The sequence below is a fragment of the Pelodiscus sinensis genome, chromosome 1 (assembly GCF_049634645.1).
Source record: "Pelodiscus sinensis isolate JC-2024 chromosome 1, ASM4963464v1, whole genome shotgun sequence".
In the NCBI taxonomy this organism is placed as follows: domain Eukaryota; kingdom Metazoa; phylum Chordata; order Testudines; family Trionychidae; genus Pelodiscus; species Pelodiscus sinensis.
In genome coordinates, this window is record NC_134711.1 from 79910020 (window position 1) to 79929420 (window position 19401).

Consider the following 19401-nt stretch of genomic DNA (forward strand, 5'->3'; position numbering starts at 1 on the left):
ACGACTACATTCACCCCCTCCCTGCTGTCTATCAGAGGCAGCAGGTGCCAGCTTTTAAGGCGGCTCCCTGTGCAAACTGGCTCCTGCTGAGCAGACTCCCTCTCCCTGTGCTGCTGCCTCTGTATCAAGAGGTAGCAGTGCAGGGGAACATGGGGGGGAAGCAGGAGCCAATATGTGCAGGGAATCAGCTTTTAAGCCAGCTCCCCGTATGTGCCAGCTTCTGCCGAGCCACCTGCCCCCAACACTGCCGCCTCTGAATCAGAGGCAGCAACACGGAGAGGTGCAGGTGGGAGCCAGTACATACAAGGAACCAGCTTTGAAGCTGGCTCCTCGCACATACCAGCTCCTGCTGAGCCAAATGCCCTCTACCTCCAATACAGAGGCAGCGGGGGGGGACGGGGACGGGGGACATGTATCTGCTGAAATTTTCAGTGGATAAAGGTTTACACAAATGCATTTTACCATCTCTGTTCCCAACTAGGGATGTTAGAAATCACGTATTTCAATAATTGTGTAACCACTAAAATTCTTAGTGGTTGCATGATTATTCAGTCCCCCACCCAGGGACAGGGTGGTAGCCAGTGAGCTCCTGGCCCCAACTCCAGAGAGGCAGCACTGTGGAGTGGCAAGTACCGTATATTCCGGCATACAAGACGACCTCTGATGTTAAAAAACATCCCCCAAAAATCGGGGGTCGTCTTGTACGCCGGGTATGCATCCCAGGCGTGCCTGGGATGCCCCGCTGCCGGCTTCCCCCGAGGCTTTGCAAAGCCGCGGAGGGGCTCCGGCGGCGGGGCATCCCAGGCGGCCTGGGCTGCCCCCCCACCCGAGCCCCTCCACGGCTTTGAAAGCCTCGGGGAAAGCTGGCGGGGGGGCATCCCAGGCGCGCCTGGGCTGCCCCCCTGCCGGAGCCCCTCCGCAGCTTTGAAAGCCTCAGGGGAAGCAGCCCAGGCGCGCCTGGGCAGCCCCCCACCGGAGCTCCTCCGCGGCTTTGCAAAGCTGCTGCGGCTTTGCTCCCGGTGCCTCTGGTCTGCTGGGGACCGTCTCCAGCAGACCAGGGACACCGGGAGGAAAGGAGGCAGAGGGGTGCTAGGGTATAAGATGAAACCCTATCTTTTAATTAAAAAATTAGGGGGTCGTCTTATACGCCCAGTCGCCCTATACGCCGGAAAATACGGTAGCTCCCCTGCGTGCTTTTCATTTAAAACCCAGACTGGCAGGCTGGGAATGGGCTAGCCTTCTGATCCCAGGTTTAAATGCATAGAGCGTGCCGGGGGAGGGAGGGGGGAGAGATAGGTGTTTATGTGGCTAACAACTACAGGCAGTCCCCGGGTTACGTACAAGATAGGGACTGTAGGTTTGTTCTTAAGTTGAATCTGTATGCAAGTCGGAACTGTCGTCCAGATTCAGCCGCTGCTGAAACTGATCAGTTTTAACAGTGGCTGAATCTGGACGCCAGTTCTGACTTACATACAGATTCAACTTAAGAACCCCAGGCATCCCCAAGTCAGCTGCTGCTGAAACTGATCAGCGGCTGATTCCAGGAAGCCCGGGGCAGGGGCTTCCTGTAGTCAGCCACTGGTCATTTTCAGCAGCTGCTGACTAGGGGACACCTGGGGCAGAGCAGCTGGGGTGCTGCTGGGTTGGTCCAGTGGCACCCAGAGCGGCGCTACGGGACCAACCGGCAGCGCCCCAGCTGCTGTACCACAGGCGTCCGGAGCAAAGCCGCGGAGCACGGGGGCAGCGGGACAGCCCAGACGCGCCGTGGCTATCCTGCTGCCCTCGGGCTCCGTGGCTTTGCTCTGCTCTGCTCCCCGTCCCCCAGGTCTGCAGACCAGGGGGACGGGGAGCAAAGCGGCGGAACACGCGGGCAGCGGGACAGCCCAGACGCGCCGTGGCTATCCTGCTGCCCTCGGGCTCCGCGGCTTTGCTCTGCTCTGCTCCCCGTCCCCCAGGTCTGCAGACCAGGGGGAGGGGGAGCAGAGCAGAGCGGCGGAACGCGCGGCCAGCTGACAGCCCAGACGCGTCTGGGCTGTCAGCTGGCCGCGTGCTCCGCTCTGCTTCCCCCCCCCCCCCCCATGGTTTGCAGACCAGGGGGAGGGGAAGCAGAGCGGAGCACAGCAGAGCGGCGGAACGCGCGGCCAGCTGACAGCCCAGAAGCGTCTGGGCTGTCAGCTGGCCGCGTGCTCCGCTCTGCTCCCCCTCCCCCTGGTCTGCAGACCAGGGGGAGGGGGAGCAGAGCAGAGCGGAGCAGAGCAGAGCGGCAGAACGCGCGGCCAGCTGACAGCCCAGACAGGTCTGGGCTGTCAGCTGGCTGCGCGTTCCGCCGCTCTGCTCTGCTCCGCTCTGCTCCCCCACCCCCTGGTCTGCAGAGGGGGAGGGGGGGAGCAGAGCGGAGCGCGCGGCCAGCTGACAGCCCAGACGCGTCTGGGCTGTCAGCTGGCCGCACGTTCCGCCGCCGCTTTGCTTCCTCTCCCTGGTCTGCTCGAGACCAGGGAGAGGAAGTGCCCTGTTCGTAACTGCGGATCCGACATAAGTCGGATCCGCGTAACTCGGGGACTGCCTGTACTCAGATATCTCAACATACAGAAAGTGAAAGACCTCATCTGTGGGACAGGTTTTTATTCAGTGTGGTAAAGTGCCACAACATTATTCTCATTCTTTAAAGAAGAAATAGACAACATACGCTAAAGAGTGGGCCACATGAGCAGCCCTCCATCACAGTGAGCCACAAGATTCTCTTAACCAGGTCTCTCAGAATACGCAGATTCACAAGCTGTGCTTGTGTGCCAATTGAACCATAGCAGCATTTTGGATGCAGAGGGAGTGCACGGCTCAGTCAATTTGTGCAGTCATCACGCACCTCATTTCACATGCCCTTACTTTATTTTTGTGTGTCACTTTATTAATACCAGTAGGAAACACATATACACAAACAGAAACCTATGGAATCTAGCAGACCCAGCGCATGGGCAACGGTAAACAAAATATCTCATGGGATACACATAGAACTCCAATGGGACACAAAGGTCCCAGATGGCCCCAAACTGGTTTAGAGAAAAATAAAGGAGATCAGAGAAGATCAATATCTCCCATTTATAACATCCCACTGAGCAATAGCATGCTGAAGCTACTAAATATACACAAGTATATATATCGATCACCGCAAAGTGCTATAGAACTTTACAGGAAAGAATCCCAAAGCACTTGACAAGATGGAAAAGTATTCTTTTTATTTTAGAAGAGAAACTGAGCCACAATAGTCATTAATTTCAGAAGTACCTGTTATATAGATTAGAATGGTGTCATATTGGCACTGAAGATAAAGGAAAGTCCTTTTACACAGTCTAAGCCTTCCCATTTGAGTTTTCCAGTCTTTACAGGGTAAACAAAAAGTATACATGCATTCTGTTAAAACCTATCAAGGATGAAAGCTACAATCAGCTCCACCTATAAGCAAACAGCTTGATCTGATTGTGCACAGACTAGTAAACCATCAGGGCTGTGTCTAGACTGGCATGATTTTCCAGAAATGCTTTTAACGGAAAAGTTTTCCGTTAAAAGCATTTTCGGAACAGAGCATCTAGATTGCTTTTGCAGAAAAGCGTCCGTGCCAATCTAGATGCGCTTTTCCGCAAAAAAGCCCCAATCGCCATTTTCGCGGAATTCAAGCGGCCAGTGTAGACAGCTGGCAAGTTTTTCCAGAAAAGCGTCAGATTTTCCAGAAAAACTGGCCAGTCTAGACACAGCCCAGGTGTAAAGCCAAGAATCAATTGGTGGCTGTCAATACTACACCTCCAGTAAAAATCCTATTCCTTGCAGGTGTGTGCCTTTTCTGTTTTGGGGTAGGAGAAAGGGAAGCTTGCAGGAGGAAAAGGTTTTCAAACTAGAGATGTCGGCATATAGTTGTATACATGATTAACCAATAAACCTGGGCTTATTGGTTAATTCAAAGTAACTACATGCACCCCCTCTCTGCTGTGTCTATCAGAAGCAGCAGGTGCCAGCTTTTAAGCCAGAAAAAGCTGGGATTGTTTGGAGTTACAATTCAAAAATTTCTTAATCTGCCTGTTTCTGTAGCAGCTGAATGTACTCTTTTATACTCCCCTCTTTGCCTTTCATGGTTTGCTTTATTAGTTCTATCTTGTGCCCTGTTCTTTATAGGGGTGTCAATGACTAGCAGAGTAGTCAACTACCCAATAAGCAAATGCCACAGCATTTCAAAGCAGCAGCACCACACACAGCCCAGGATTAGCAGGGGAGTTCCCCAGCTGTTCCTGGGTTCCATGGGGCACTGCCACTTTGAAACGCCGCGGGGAGCACAGGGCCAGTGGGGGACTGCACTGCAGGCCCCGTGCTCCCCGCAGCACTTTCGCCTTTTAAGTGTCGCAAGAGCCCTGAGGGCACCCTTATCAACTAATGAAATAGTTGATACAAATTGCATCAATTGACTATTCGATTAGTCAATTAATTGAAATTCAGCATCCCTAGCTCTTTAATGGCTACTCAACCTCATCTACTGGTTCTCCTCTTGGATCTTTTCTCCTCTCTGAAGATATCCCCCAAAGAATTTAAGCCACATCCTAGGGATGTGAAAGTATAAATGTGTACATTGTTAACTGATGAGTTTGGGTTCACTGGTTAACCTTCACAGTTGAATGCAAACTCCTCCCGCATTGCTGCCAAGGATGTTAAAAAGCAGTTAGTTATTTGGCTAATGATGTAACTGATAAGGGCTACTCTGCAGAGCCGCAACAGGAGGGTAGCTCGTAGAACCAGCTTAAGATGCAACTGAGTAGTCCCAGTTTATGCCAGCTCTGGATTGCTGCAGCTCTGCATTTTAAATGTAGTAAGAGCCCGGTGGCTTTTCCGACATTTAAAATGCAGAGCAGCAGCTGTCCCAGACTGGCACGAGCAGAGACTTCGATCCAGCTTGCAAGAACTGGACGAGGATGGCCATGGACAGGGGCAGGAGCTGCTGCCAGAACAGACCCTGCCCACAGCCAGCCCAGGTCATGGTGAACAGAGGCTGCGCCAGCAGCAACTCCCGTCTGCAGCAGCCAGGTCTGGCTGTAGATAGCAGCTGCTGCTGGAACAGTGTTCCCTAGTCTCCCACCCCCACCTCTGGGGAGGCAGCACCAGCTCCTGTCTCCCCCTCCTCCACTCCGGTCTCATACAGAGGCAGCAGGGGATTTAAGGGGAGCAAGTAGTCAAGTACTCTACTTGACTATCCAATAAGCTTATGCTGACTGGGTAGCCAAAACACTGACTACTCGCTTACATCCCTAGTTGCTGCCATGGGCATTTTCAGCAGTTACATGTTTACTTAAATAAAAGCATTCTTAAATTCCTCATCTCATTTCTTCTATTCTGCCTCATACCTCGTATTTTAAAGTAGGGATGTAAAATCCTATTTAGTTAGTTAACCAGTTAAACTTTGTTTCATCAATTAACCAGGGGCAAGTGGAGCCCAGGCTGGGCCTACCACAGATGATGGCTGCTCCCAGGGCTCAAGCAAGGTAAGGCTTACCAGTTAAGCATTCAAATCCATATTTTAAAGGGGTTTCACTATGTTTAATGCTGTGCTAGGAGGAATGAATAGTCACTTGGCCACTATGTAGCTTGCAAAGCATCAATGAAGTAGGGCTCAAACCACCTATTTTAAATGTTTCCTTTCATTACATACTTAGTGGCAGTTATGCCAAAAAGGCTTACCCAAATTTACATGAAAGGAATTTGTTATATATTTCTTTTTATAGTCAAAGAAAAGGAATTTTCAGAAAAAAATCACTTACAACAACTTCCACAAAAGTAACTGCCACAACCCATACAAGTCCCATTACAAAAAAATAAATGAAAGTTTAAAATTTAAGGTTTGTCTTAGGGATGTGAATGACTAGTCACCTATCCGATAAGCAAAGGCTGGGGATTCCAGGCTTCATGCAATGTTTCAAAGTGGCAGCGCCATGTGGAGCCAGGTTCAGGGGGGCACTCCCACTCCCCCATGGCGCTGCTGCTTTGAAACGCCATGGGGAGCACTGCGCCAGCAGGGGACTGCTTGAGTTCCCTGGAGCTGTTGCTGCACTTCAAAGGTGGAAGCGCCCTTATCAACTAATAAAATAGTAGAATAATTGAATAGCAAATTGCATCGACTATTCAATTGGCCAAATCTAAATTTTACATCCCTAGATTTTTTTTAATATTCATGTTCAAAATTAAAATACTGTAAAATAGCATAGATGCTCTAGATTTTAGTCAAAGTTGAAAACAAACTCCAGATGAAGATTTAGCAGTACAGGCAGTCCCCGATTTGTTCCTAAGTTGAATCTGTATGTAAGTCGGAACTGGCGTCCAGATTCAGCCACTGCTGAAACTGACCAGCGGCTGACTACAGGAAGCCCGAGGCAGAGTTGCTCTGCCCCCGGCTTCCTGTAATCAGCCTCTGATCAGTTTCAACAGGCTGAATCTGGACGCCAGTTCCAACTTACATACAGATTCAACTTAAGAACCCCAGGCGTCCCCAAGTCAGCTGCTGCTGAAACTGATCAGCGGCTGCTTCCAGGAAGCCTGGGGCAGAGCAACTCTGCCTCGGGCTTCCTGTAGTCAGCGCTGGTCAGTTTCAGCAGCGGCTGACTTGGGGACGCCTGGGGCAGAGCAGCTGGGGTGCCGCTGGGTTGCTCCAGTAGCGCCACTCCTCGGCGCTACTGGACCAATCCACCAGTACCCCAGCTGCTCTGCCCTAGGCGTCCTGATTCAGCCGCTGCTGAAACTGACCAGCAGCGGCTGAATCAGGACCCCTGGGGCAGAGCAGCTGGGGTGCTGCCGGGTTGGTCCAGTAGCGCCCAGAGCGGCGCTGCGGGACCAACCAGCAGGCCCCAGCTGCTCTACCACAGGCGTCCGGAGAAAAGCCCGGACTGCTGGGGTGAGGGGGAGGCGGCGTACTAGCTGCGCCCCCCGCCCCAGCAGACCAGGGAGACGTGGGCGGGGGACCGAGATGCACCGCGGTCCCGCCGCCCGGATCCTCCGCGGCTTTGCTCCGCGTCTTCCTGGTCTGCTGGTCTCCAACAGACCAGGGAGACGGGGAGCAAAGCGGAGCAAAGCTGCGGAGCACGCCGGCAGCGGGACAGCCGCGGCGCGTCTGGGCTGTCCGCTGCCCGCATGCTCCGCGGCTTTGCTCCGCTTTGCTCCCTGTCTCCCTGGTCTGTTGGTCTCCAGCAGACCAGGGAGACGGGGAGCAAAGCCTCTGAGGATGCCGGCAGCGGGACAGCCGCGGCGCGTCTGGGCTGTCCGCTGCCCGCGTGCTCCTCAGCTTTGCTCCCCGTCTCCCTGGTCTGGGGAGACTTGGAGCAAAGCCGCGGAGCACACGGGCAGCGGACAGCCCAGACGCGCCGCGGCTGTCCCGCTGCCGGCGTCCTCAGAGGCTTTGCTTCCCGTCTCCCTGGTCTGCTGGTTTCCAGCAGACCAGGGAGACAGGCAGCAAACCCCGTTCGTAACTGCGGATCCGACATAAGTCGGATCCGCGTAACTCGGGGACTGCCTGTATATATTTGAAATATCCAATAAAAGATATATATAGTATGGCTTTTTTTGCCCATAAAACTGGAATTGATTTAGACAGACTAATTTAGCAACTAGATCAGTTAAATCAGTGTAACCCCAAATGGGCACCCTTAAAATGGCTAAAAAGTTAGTCAATATAAAGCACTCAAGAGTGCCCAAAAAAGGGGGCTGAATCATATTAATCAAGTATATTTAGACAATGATTTAGTTAAAAATGTACAATCTGTGTTTAGATGAGGCCTAAGCAATCACTATATCTATGTAAATCACTAAAATAAGTTTCAAATAAAATAATTAACTGGTGTACATAAAAGCATTGTATTAAAGCTGCACTTGTGTCACGTTCTGAAGATTACTAGCACTGACCGGGAGAAGCTGTTAATCATAACTAATAACCAACAGGAGCTAGAGTAGCCCACCCTGGGCAGGGGGCTGCTTCAGCAGTCCAGAGCAGTCCCCACCCTCCTCCATTTAATCAGTTAACTAATTAAAAGGGATTTTACATCCCTACTACAAATATAAACAAAAAATAGTATGATTACTCTATAACAACAAGGTTAAAGGTTGTCAATTTCAAAATTTAAATGAAATATTAATTTAATATTTAAAGGGTAATAGTCTACCTTTGCTCATTTCAGTCACATTTCCAGTTTGCTGTACTTTGAGAGAACTATGTAACTGAATTCCATTAATATAATTTTGTCCTTAAAATTCTCAATGTGGCTTGTAAACATTAAGAAAAAGGTAATAAAGTTTATAGGTTTAATTCTCTTACAAAGTTTTAGTGGAATGTTTCTTCTTTTTAATTCTCATTTTGTTATCCCAACGAGTTCATATAATTTCATTTTAAGACATATTAACTTGCATATTTTCCTGTCCTTCACTGTTTGCACTGGATGCAAACTTTCAGTGTGTTCAGCCAAGAACAGCTTCAAAGCATTATAAGTTATTTGTCTGACTTTCATTCAGTGTAACAGGAAACAATCATGTTATTTCCATCCAAACCTAATAAACCTTACTCAAATAAGGTAAGTTACTTTCATAGAACTATTCATCACATGACTTCTTAAAAGTCGGAGTTACAGATACTGTAGGAATTCAGACTAATCTTTAAACTGTACGAGTTGGGAGTTATCGAAAGGTATTTATTTTGTACTAACAAGAGGACACAGGTATATCAGATCAATGTTATGCTGCACTGTTAATTTTTTATTGTAGGATTTCACAGCTATACGTATTTGGGTAGTCTGCTTTAATATTCATGTAAGTTGATATAAAAAGAAGTGTCAGATTCAGTTAGGGCACTCAGTGGCTTGAACTAAACAAAGTGGTAAAGTAAGAATATTACTACATATTTCAGCAAGCATCAAATTAGTACTATCTATGAAGTTTGTTGGATTCACACTGCACTCTAAGAATGTAGTTACAAACTAAGAACTTGATCATTAACACACTACTTGATCATTAACACATACTTAAATATATAACTACTGAAAGATCCATACTTACAATATCTACAATATTCTATTTACATATACCCACACCCCCCAAATATCCAGAAATCAAGAGGTCTTTATTGTTCTTACATCTCCATTTAATGTCCAGTTTCAAGACTACTCTGAATTCTTGTTTACTACACTAAACGCATAGAGAAATTCATTGTAGAATTTTCTTCCTCACTACCTACAAATTGCCATCTAATTAGGAAGAAGCATCTACGAGCAAAATAATTTCAGCCCTATTTCTAAGTGTTAAAATAGAAATACATAAAGAGCAAACTTGCTGGAAGTTATTTTTTTTTTAAAGTTAAAATTCAAGCAAAACACATACTTGACAGTCACCTCAACCTGTTAATTCCTATTTGGGACAGTCATCAGAATTGGCGTAACCTCACTTCCTCAGACCGTCAGTCCTGAGTCATCAAAAGATTCACAAACCGTGACTAGCGCAGACTAGGCACCCCGACTGCGAGGCTGAAGATGGGCTCCAACAGTGGGTGAGTAGGTGGGTGTGTCACAATCTCTCCCTGCAGAAGGCGGGTGGGAGCAGGGTTTGGTGCACGCCGCGGTAAGCAGCCTGGTGCCGCATTTCCCTCGTTGCCGCTGTCACGGGCGTGCCAGAGGCACCAAGTCCGGGGCGGCCCCGGCAGGCGGATACGGGGCTCGCGGCTAACGCCGCTCCCCGGCCAGAGACGGCGCCCAGGCCGCGGCCTCACCTGTCCATTCATTCCCCGCGCCGCGGCGGCGCCCAAACCCCGCCCGGGCCTCGCCGCCACCGCAGCCGCAGGGGCCTCCGCGCCTCGCTCGGTCACGCAGCCCCGGGGGCGGGGGGCCAATGGCGGCTCCGCGGGCCAAGGCCCCGCCCGCTCCCGCGCCGCTCCCAGCCCGGCAGGGCCTGCCCGGGCTCCCGTGGTCGGCAGCGCCCGCCTCCCCGCGCCGCGCCCCGCTCACGGGAAGCTCCGCGCTCCGCGCCCCGGCACAGGGGCAGTGGGGGAGGGGTGGCGGTTACCTTGATGATCCTGCGGGGCAGCCCGGCCATCTTGTCTTATCGGGATTCAAGCGCCGCTGGGTCTCGGCTCCGCTCGACACTCGCGCACAACCGGAAGGAACCCGAGCGCTCCCTTCCGATGACGTCACGCCGCGACTTACAGCCTTCTGGGAAGCGTAGTCGCGGCTGCGGGGAGGCGCGAGAGTTGACGCTCAGGGGCCGTCGCCGTAACCAGGCGCGTGCGGTACCGCCCGGCCCCCAGACCGACCCGCCTAAAGCCCCCAGCGCTGCCTCTGGTCTCGGCCCCCGACCCCCGCCCGCAGCCGCCCCGCACCCCGCCCGCCTCACGCCCTGCCACGCCCCAGACACCTGCCCAGCGAGGCGAGGCTGCGGTCAAACGCCCGCGCGTGCTCGCCATGGCACCCGCCCTAGACGCAGCTCCACAGGGCTCGCCCTGGGGGGGCGCGCACGTGCCTCAGCGTCCCAGGTGTGGAGCCAGGGACAGGCCTGGATTAAGGTTAGTAGGCCCTAGGCCACTCATAATTATAGGCTTTCAATTGGATTCTAAATAGATATGGGAGAAATGCCTGGTGCATAGATGCCTAATATTGCCCACTTCAGTTTTTGCTCCTGAAAGTGCTGCACCTTGTGAGCAATTCATGATACTTCATGCTAAAATCGCAGCCATTTTGATGTATATTACAATGATACCTAGGATGCACCCGGCAGTTAATCATCTGATCAGGGAAGTAAGAAGATGTTGCCGTTACAATTGTAATATTTGATTTTTCAGTTTTCTTATTTTCAAGTCCATTATGAATTTTCGTAGGCCCTAAACTTTGTCGTAGGCCCTAGGCACTGTGCCTGTTGTGCCTAATGGATAATCTGGCCCTGGCCTCTCCCACCCTGCAGTCACCAGTCATGCTCCACCCTTTCCTCAAGTCCTGCCCCCTCCCTGAGCAGCGCCACAAAGAGGATTAATGAGGGAGGAGAGCTGAAACAGAATAGCCAAAGGTCCATCTAGTATCCTATCTACACTGGCATGATTTTGCGCAAATACTTTTAACAGAAAAAAATTTCCGTTAAAAGTATTTGCGCAAGAGAGTGTCTACACTGGCATGTGCTTTTGTGCAAAAGCATCCGTGCCAGTGTAGACGCTCTCTTGCGCAAGAAAGCTCCGATGGCCATTTTTGCCATCGGGCTTTCTTGCGCAAGAAATTAACGTTGCCTGTCTACACTGGCCTCTTGAGCAAGAATACTTGAGCAAAAGGGCTTATCCATGAGCGGGAGCAGCAGAGTATTTGCGCAAGAAGCATTGATTTTGTACATTACAACGTCGGTGTTCTTGTGCAAATACTCACGGCCAGTGTAGATAGGCGGCAAGATCTTGAAATACGTTTTACATTAAAGTTGATGGTGCAGCTACACTACAAAACTTATGTTCACATGGCTACAGCAGCAGAGCCCCCTTCTTTAGATGCAGCTTATATGCACAGAGTGTTTCTGTTGGTATAACACCACCTCCTCAAACAAAGCCCACTGAGGGTGCGTCTACACAGTTGTGCTAGCTCAAAATAAGCTACACAATTTGAGCTACGCAAATTGTGTAGCTTAGTTCCAGCTTATTTTGAGATGTAGTGCTGTTTATACAGGGCCAAATTCCGAAATAGACTGCTATTATGACAAGTCCCTTAAGCCTCGTGGAACGAGGTTTACCAGGACGTCAGAATATCAAGCCCGTTATTTTGACTACATTTCTAAATAACAAGCATGCTGTTAAGACATGGAAAACGCTATTTCAGAATAACTGCTGTATCATGAAAAAGTGCCATTGTCTAGACATACCCTTACATTCCTAGGCTGGTCGGTCATGCCTATTAGTCAGAGTAGTAGCAGTCCGAGATCCAGGGTAAGGTAAAAGGCAGGTGTCAGATTTAGACTTTAAGGCTACATCTACACTGGCCCCTTTTCCGGAAGGGGCATGTAAATTTCACTAGTCGTCGTAGGGAAATCCGCGGGGGATTTAAATATCCCCCGCGGCATTTAAATAAAAATGTCCGCCGCTTTTTTCCGGCTTTTAAAAAAGCCGGAAAAGAGCGTCTAGACTGGCCCCGATCCTCCGGAAAAAGTGCCCTTTTCCGGAGGCTCTTATTCTTACTTTGAAGTAAGAATAAGAGCCTCCGGAAAAGGGCACTTTTTCCGGAGGATCGGGGCCAGTCTAGACGCTCTTTTCCGGCTTTTTTAAAAGCCGGAAAAAAGCGGCGGACATTTTTATTTAAATGCCGCGGGGGATATTTAAATCCCCCGCGGATTTCCCTACGACGACTAGTGAAATTTACATGCCCCTTCCGGAAAAGGGGCCAGTGTAGACGTAGCCTAAGGGTAGAAGGGACCATCATGATCATCTGGTCTGACCCCCTGCTGGCTGCAGTTCACAGAACTTCCTCCATCCTGACTCTGTTACAGTCTACAATCACTGGCTAAATTACTCAAATCATGATTAAAAGACTACAAGTTATGGAGAATACACCATTTACACTAATTGAAACCAGCACGTGACCCAGGCCCCATTCTGCAGAGGAAGGCAACATTGCCCCACTTTCCACTCCCTCTGTAAATCTGACACATGAGAAAATTCCTTTCCTACACCAACTATGTGGTCCCTCCATCAACCCCAGAATATGTGACTTCACCAGAGCACACTGTTTTGAAGCATCCACATGCATTTGAGCCAGATGGCTACACAAAATCTGTTTTATGCAGGAAGAAAACCTATAGTTTGGCCGAGACTAAAGTTAGAGCCGAGAGGCCAGGATAATGAGAGCTAGGGACCAAGATGTCAATCAAACCGGTCATTTTCCTGGCTTTGTGACCATGAGCAGGGGCGGCCCATGAGCCTAGGCAAACTAGGCAGTTGCCTAGAGCACCGCTGGTCCGTGCGCCCGATGATGACGTTACAGTCATTGACGGCTGTGCAGGTGGGGGTGCTGATCGCAGTGTAGACATACCCTGACACACAATTGGGGCCAATAGTGCATTTGTAAGCTGTTGATCCCCACTTTTTGTTCAGAGCCTAAGCATATGTTCTGTGCTTAGCTCCTATGTAAGATCAGGGCTGGAAGGCCTTTTCCTGCTTAGCTGTAAGGAGCAGGTACTTGGTAGTAGGCTCTGAAGAGGCTCTCGAGAATTAATCGTTTAAATAATTATCAATGAACTGGAAGTCAGTATAAAATCACTGCTGGTAACGTGTGGGTGACAAAATACTACCAGAGAGATAAATAAGACTGAGATCAGGGCAGTGACATAGGGGCTATGTCTAGACTGCAGGCTTCTTTCAGAAGAAGCTTTTCCAGAAGGCTGTGTCTCCATTGGCACCCCTTTCCGGAAAAGGGATGCTAATGAGACACTTCGGAATTATAAATGTCGCGGGGGATTTAAATATCCCCCACGGCATTTGCATGAACATGGCTGCCGCTTTTTTCCGATTCGGGGTTTTGCCGGAGAAAAGCACCAGTCTAGACGGGATTTTGCAGAAAATAAGCCCTTTTCCGGAAGATCCCTTATTCCTACTTTCAAGGCCAATGGCTGGAAGGTGAAACCAAATACATTCATATTAGAAATAAGGCACAAATATTAGGCTTCACCATGGGAACAAACTACTGAAGTAAGTGATGGATTCTCCATATCTAGATGTCTTCTAATGAAGACTGCGTGCCTTTCTGGTATGTGCTTGGATCAAAACTTAGCAACTGGGATATATAGGATGGGTGGGATATTCAGGGGTCAGATTTGATGCTCTCATGGTTCCTTCTGGCCTTTTAAAGTCAACTAATCAATGAAAAACTGTATGTGCCACAGAGAGCAGCCTCTGTTGCTTTACTATGCTGTCGGCTTGATCCCCAGACTCAGCTGTGGGATGATTCAGGGGAAGCCATTCAAACATCCAAGAGGCTGGCCAGGATCAGGACACCAGCCTTATAGGGGACAGGTGGGAGCAGCAGTGATATCACAAAGGCCTGTTGCAGGACCTCAGCCTATTGGGGAAAACTGGTGGGGAGATGGTGACCTCATAGAGAGACCCTGACATCAGCCAGGCAGGACAGAGGTGCAAGGCAGGACAACCTCAGACACACCCATGGCTCTGAAGCAGCAAGGCTCCTTTTTAAAGTCTCTCTTTGGGGACAGAGAGAATTAGGATTAATTGACATAAGCATGAAGAGGAACCTCATCAGAGTTTTCTCCTTTCCTACTACTGATTTTGTAATCCCTGTATAGAAGGTAAGATCCTCAGACAGGTCTGAAACCTGTTCTGTCTGATCCACCTGATACCAGCTGAATTCTAGGTGTAGCAGTCACTCAGTTAAGATAATTTGATTTCCTACCAAGGACTCTGTCCCAGAGAATCACTGAGGACATTGGGGTTTATCCTTTTAGGTTTCCCTTTTCCTCTTTCCTTCTCTCTCTCCTTCTCTTGCTTCTTTTCCCCCTATTCCTTTCTTCCCTCCACCAAGGAGGTGACTGCCTGTCCTAGGGAGGAGAGGTTGCAGTCACTGTGGGAGGCCCGCATAAAGAGGTGGGGCTGGAATTGGTGTGAGACTGATCCCCTCCAGAGGTGTCCTGGGCCATCCTTCAGGACATCTGCAGAGACCCCTCTGCTTCTTACCTTTCAGGGTACGTCTAGACTGCAACGTTTTTGCAGAAAAAGGTAGGCAAAATGCGCTTCTCATTTTGGGTCAAATTTCAGAAAAAAACTCTCTTTCGGAAGATCCCTTCTTTCTCGTGGAAGGAGGAAGATAGGGCTTTGGAAAGAGCACGTCTGCTCTCCTGCAAAAAAAAAGAGGAAGAGCAAACGCGTTCTCTGGGTGCTGCGGAGGTATCCCGAAAACCCCCCCACAGTCTAGACGTACCCTCAGAGTCTCAGTGCTCATTGGCCAAGCAGGTGGCTATTGACAGGGAAGACTCAGGTCATTTTGTTATCTTTTAAGACCACACAAATAGTTCACAAGCAATCATGTATTTAATTGATGGTGTTGCTTTTCTCCGGTTATTGTCCCTGGGCAGTTCCTAATTCTCTCTAATATTCTAGTTCTTTTCAAATACTTACTGAATGATGACTATCAGCAATTGGTCTGTAACTCATTTGAGAGGACTTTATTCTGATCAATCTGTGTGTCCCAATGGGCTGGCTAGGGACAGGCCATCAACCTTGCAAGGGACAGGTGGGCATGGCAGTGACATCACAAAGGCCTGTTGCAGGATCTCAGCCTATTACGGAATGGGGGGTGGGGGTGACTTCATTGAGAAACCCTGACTTGACCCAGGCTGGACAGAGGTGCAAGGCAGAGGCAACTTCAGATACTCCCCCTTATGGCTTTCTGGGAGGCCCTCCCAAAAAGGTGGTGCTGAAATAGTGCTCTGGGACCGATCCCCTCTGGTGGTGACCTGGGCCATCCTTTCGGATGTCTGGTGACTTGAGACCTCTCAGCCTCCCACCTCTTAGTGTCTCTGTACTGAATGGCCAAGCAGGAACTATTGTCAGAGAGAAGTTTTCCCAATTGTGACCCATTACTGCCCTTCCTTGCAGGCTCTTCACAAGGTCTTGTGTGACCTCAGACATGCTCATGCTGGGGAACCTGTTGGCAGAGTCCCCAGACATGGACAGGCTCCAATACATCTTGGAGGTGAGCAAAGTCAGGAAGGGCAGGGCACTTGCACTGGGGAGAACTGGAAAGAAGAGACTGGAAATCCATTTTCAGTCTGTCATCCTAGCCTGCACCCTAGGGGGCCATCTTTGCTTAGGGAAGTCAGTGCACAGCTATACTGGTCCCTTCTGCCTTAAGGGACAGGGGAAGGAGTTGGAAATTCAAATCAGGACCCTGGCTAGCTTTGGGAGTGAGAGCCTTAAACACCTCCCCCACCACCATCACCACTCAAACTTCCTCTGCCACCTTCCATGAGATCCAGGAAACAATGCTCACACAGTAGTATCAGAGGAGTAGCGGTGTTAGTCTGAATCTGCAAAAGCGACAAGGAGTCCTGTGGGACCTTATAGACTAACAGATTTATTGGAGCATAAGCTTTCGTGGGCAAAGACCCACTTCATCAGATGCATGTTGTGGAAATTCCAGAGGCAGGTATAAATATACAGGCATAAGAAAAGAGTTCCAATCAAGAGTAAGGCTAGAGATAACAAGGTCAATTCAGTCAGGGAGGATGAGGTCCACGATATTGCTGGGTGAATTAAGGGTACCGCTATTGTAGATTATACCACTATTATAGGGTACCACTATTATAGATTGATGATATTGCTGGGTGAGTTAAGGGTACCACAATAGTACCTTAACTCACCCAGCAATATCGTCAATCTATCCAACTACACACTCAGCCCGGCAGAAGAATCTGTCCTATCTTGGGGACTCTCTTTTTGCCCCACCACCTCCACAAACATGCTACAGTTCTGTGGTGATCTGGAAGCCTACTTTCGCCATCTATGACTCAAAGAATACTTTTAACACAACACTGAACAGCGCACTAACACACAGATGATACCCTCCCACCAACATCACAAAAAAAAGAACTCTGCATGGACTCCTCCTGAGGGTTGAAATGACAGTCTGGACCTATACATAGAATGCTTCCGCTGACATGCACAGGCAGAAATAGTGGAAAAACAGCATCGCTAGCCCCATAACCTCAGCCGTGCGGAATGCAATGCCATCCACAGCCTCAGAAACAATTCTGACATTATAATCAAAGAGGCTGATAAAGGAGGCACTGTTGTCATCATGAACAGGTCTGATTACCAAAAGAAGGCTGCCTGACAACTCTCCAATACCACATTCTACAAGCCACTTTCCTCAGATCCCACTAAGGAATTCACTAAGAAACTGCACCATCTGCTCAAGACGCTCCCTACACAAGCACAGGAACAAATCTACACAAACACACTGTTAGAGCCCCTACCAGGTTTATTCTATCTACTACCCAAAATCCACAAACCTGGAAATCCTGGATGCCCCATCATATCAGGCATTGGCACTCTCACTGCAGGACTGTCTGGATATGTAGACTCTCTACTCAGACCCTACACCACCAGCACTCCCAGCTATCTCCGAGATATCACTGATTTCCTGAGAAGACTACAGTGCATTGGAGATCTTCCAGAAAACACCATCCTAGCCACCATGGATGTAGAGGCTCTCTACACCAACATCCTACACACAGATGGAATATAAGCTGTCAGGAACAGTATCCCTGATGATGCCACAGCATAACTGGTGGCTGAGCTCTGTGACTTTATCCTCACACACAACTATTTCAGATTTGGTGACAATAAATACCTCCAAACCAGTGGCTCCGCTATGGGCACTCTCATGGCCCCATAGTATGCCAACATTTTTATGGCTGACCTGGAACAATGCTTCTTCAGCTCTTGTCCACTAGCTCCCCTTCTCTACTTACTCTACATTGATGACATCTTTATCATCTGGACCCATGGGAAGGAGGCGCTTGAAGAATTCCACCACGATTTCAACAATTTCCACCCCATCATCAACCTCAGCCTGGACCAGTCAACACAATAGATCCACTTCCTGGACACTATGGTACAAATAAGTGATGATCACATAAACACCACTCTATACGGAAAACCTACTGACCGCTATTCCTACCTTCATGCCTCCAGCTTCCATCCTGGACACACCACACGATCCATTGTTCTACAGCTAAGAACTAAGGCTACATCTAAACTACACTTCTGTGTTGGCAGAGGGATGTAAATGAAGCACTTCGAAAATGCAGATGAAGCGGGAATTTAAATATCCCACGCTTCATTTGCATAATCGCGTCATGGCGCTGTTTTGAACAAGCGCCATTTTGAAGCTGAAACTGCAGTTTAGACACATTTTTTTCAACAACGGGGTGCCTTTTCGAAAGATCCTGTACAAAAAATGAGGAGTACAGGATCTCTTGAAAAGGCACCCCATTGAAAATAAAACCGCGTCTAAACAGCGATTTCAGTTTTGAATGGCGCTTGTTCAAAACAGCGCTATGACGCGATTATTCAAATGAAGCACGGGATATTTAAATCCCTGCTTCATTTGCACTTTCAAAGTGTTTCCTTTACATCTCTCTGCTGACAGATGGGTATAGTTCAGACGTAGCCTAAGATGCAACCGCATTTGCTCCAACCCCTGAGACAGAGACAAACACCTACAAGATCTTCACCAAGCATTCTTGAAACTACAATACCTGCCCAAGGAAGTGAGGAAACAGATTAACAGAGCCAGACGTGTATCCAGAAGCCTCCTACTACAAGACAATCCCAACAAAGAAACCAACAGAACACCAGGGGCCATCACCTACCGTCCTCAGGTAAAACCTCTCCAATGCACCATCAGTGATCTACAACCCATCCCGGACAATGATCCTTCACTTTCACAGGCCTTGGAAGGCAGGCCAGTCCTCGTCCACAGACAACCCACCAACCTGAAGCAAATTCTCACCAGCAACTATACACCTCACCACAGTAACTCTAACTCAGGAACCAATCCCTGCAACAAGCCTCGGTGCCACCTCTGCCCACATATCTACACCAGTGACACACCATCACAGGACCTAACCAGATCAGCCACACCATCACGAGTTCATTCACCTGCACATCTACCAATGTAATATACGCCATCATGTGCCAGCAATGCCCCTCTGTGATATACATCAGCCAAACTGGACAGTCCTACATAAAAGAATAAATGGACACAAATCAGATATCAAGAATGGTAATATACGAAAACCTTTAGGAGAACACTTCAATCTCCCTGGGGACACAGTAGCATATTTAAAGGTAGCCATCCTGCAACAAAAAAAACTTCAAGAAGAGACTTCAAAGAGAAACTGCTGAGCTACAGTTTATCTGCAAATTTGATACCATCATTTTAGGATTAAACAAAGACTGTGAATGGCTAGCCAACTACAAAAGCAGTTTCTCCTCTCTTGGTGTTCACACCTCCACATCAGCTGGTAGAAGTGGGCCTCATTGTCCCTGACTGAATTGACCTCATTATCTCTAGCCTTACTCTTGATTGGAACTCTTTTCTTATGCCTGTATATTTATACCTGCCTCTGGAATTTCCACCACATGCATCTGACAAAGTGGGGTTTTGCCCATGAAAGCTTATGCTCCAATAAATATGATAGCAGGGCTGGCTCGAGCCATTTTAGTGGCCCGGGCGTGCAGCGCTGCCCCCGGGCACACGGTGCACGTGCAGGCCTGCTCATGGGACATAGGCCCGCCCCCCTCAGGGCACGATGGCCCAGCCCTGGGGTGCACAGTGCATGCGCGGGCCGGCCATGGCC

The 19401-nt window shown here is 49.2% G+C and overlaps 2 protein-coding genes across 3 annotated transcripts in view; one reads left to right on the forward strand and one right to left on the reverse strand.

Moving 5' to 3' along the window:
- Positions 1–10226, reverse strand: part of UBE2N (ubiquitin conjugating enzyme E2 N) — a 36047-nt gene extending 25821 nt beyond the window's left edge. The window contains exon 1 of one of the 2 annotated variants that reach the window (XM_075933243.1): positions 10069–10226. In XM_075933243.1, the coding sequence (XP_075789358.1) occupies positions 10069–10098 (30 nt within the window). In that variant the 5' untranslated portion in view covers positions 10099–10226. Of the gene's footprint in view, positions 1–9775; positions 9803–10068 lie in introns of those variants that run through there. The other variant, XM_075933253.1, reaches the window with a different exon arrangement.
- The window catches only part of MRPL42 (mitochondrial ribosomal protein L42), a 116459-nt gene continuing 106596 nt past the window's right edge, over positions 9539–19401 (forward strand). Inside the window, exon 1 of the mRNA XM_075933222.1 lies at positions 9539–9556. The gene's annotated coding sequence lies outside the window, so the exon portion shown is untranslated. The remainder of the gene's footprint in view (positions 9557–19401) is intronic.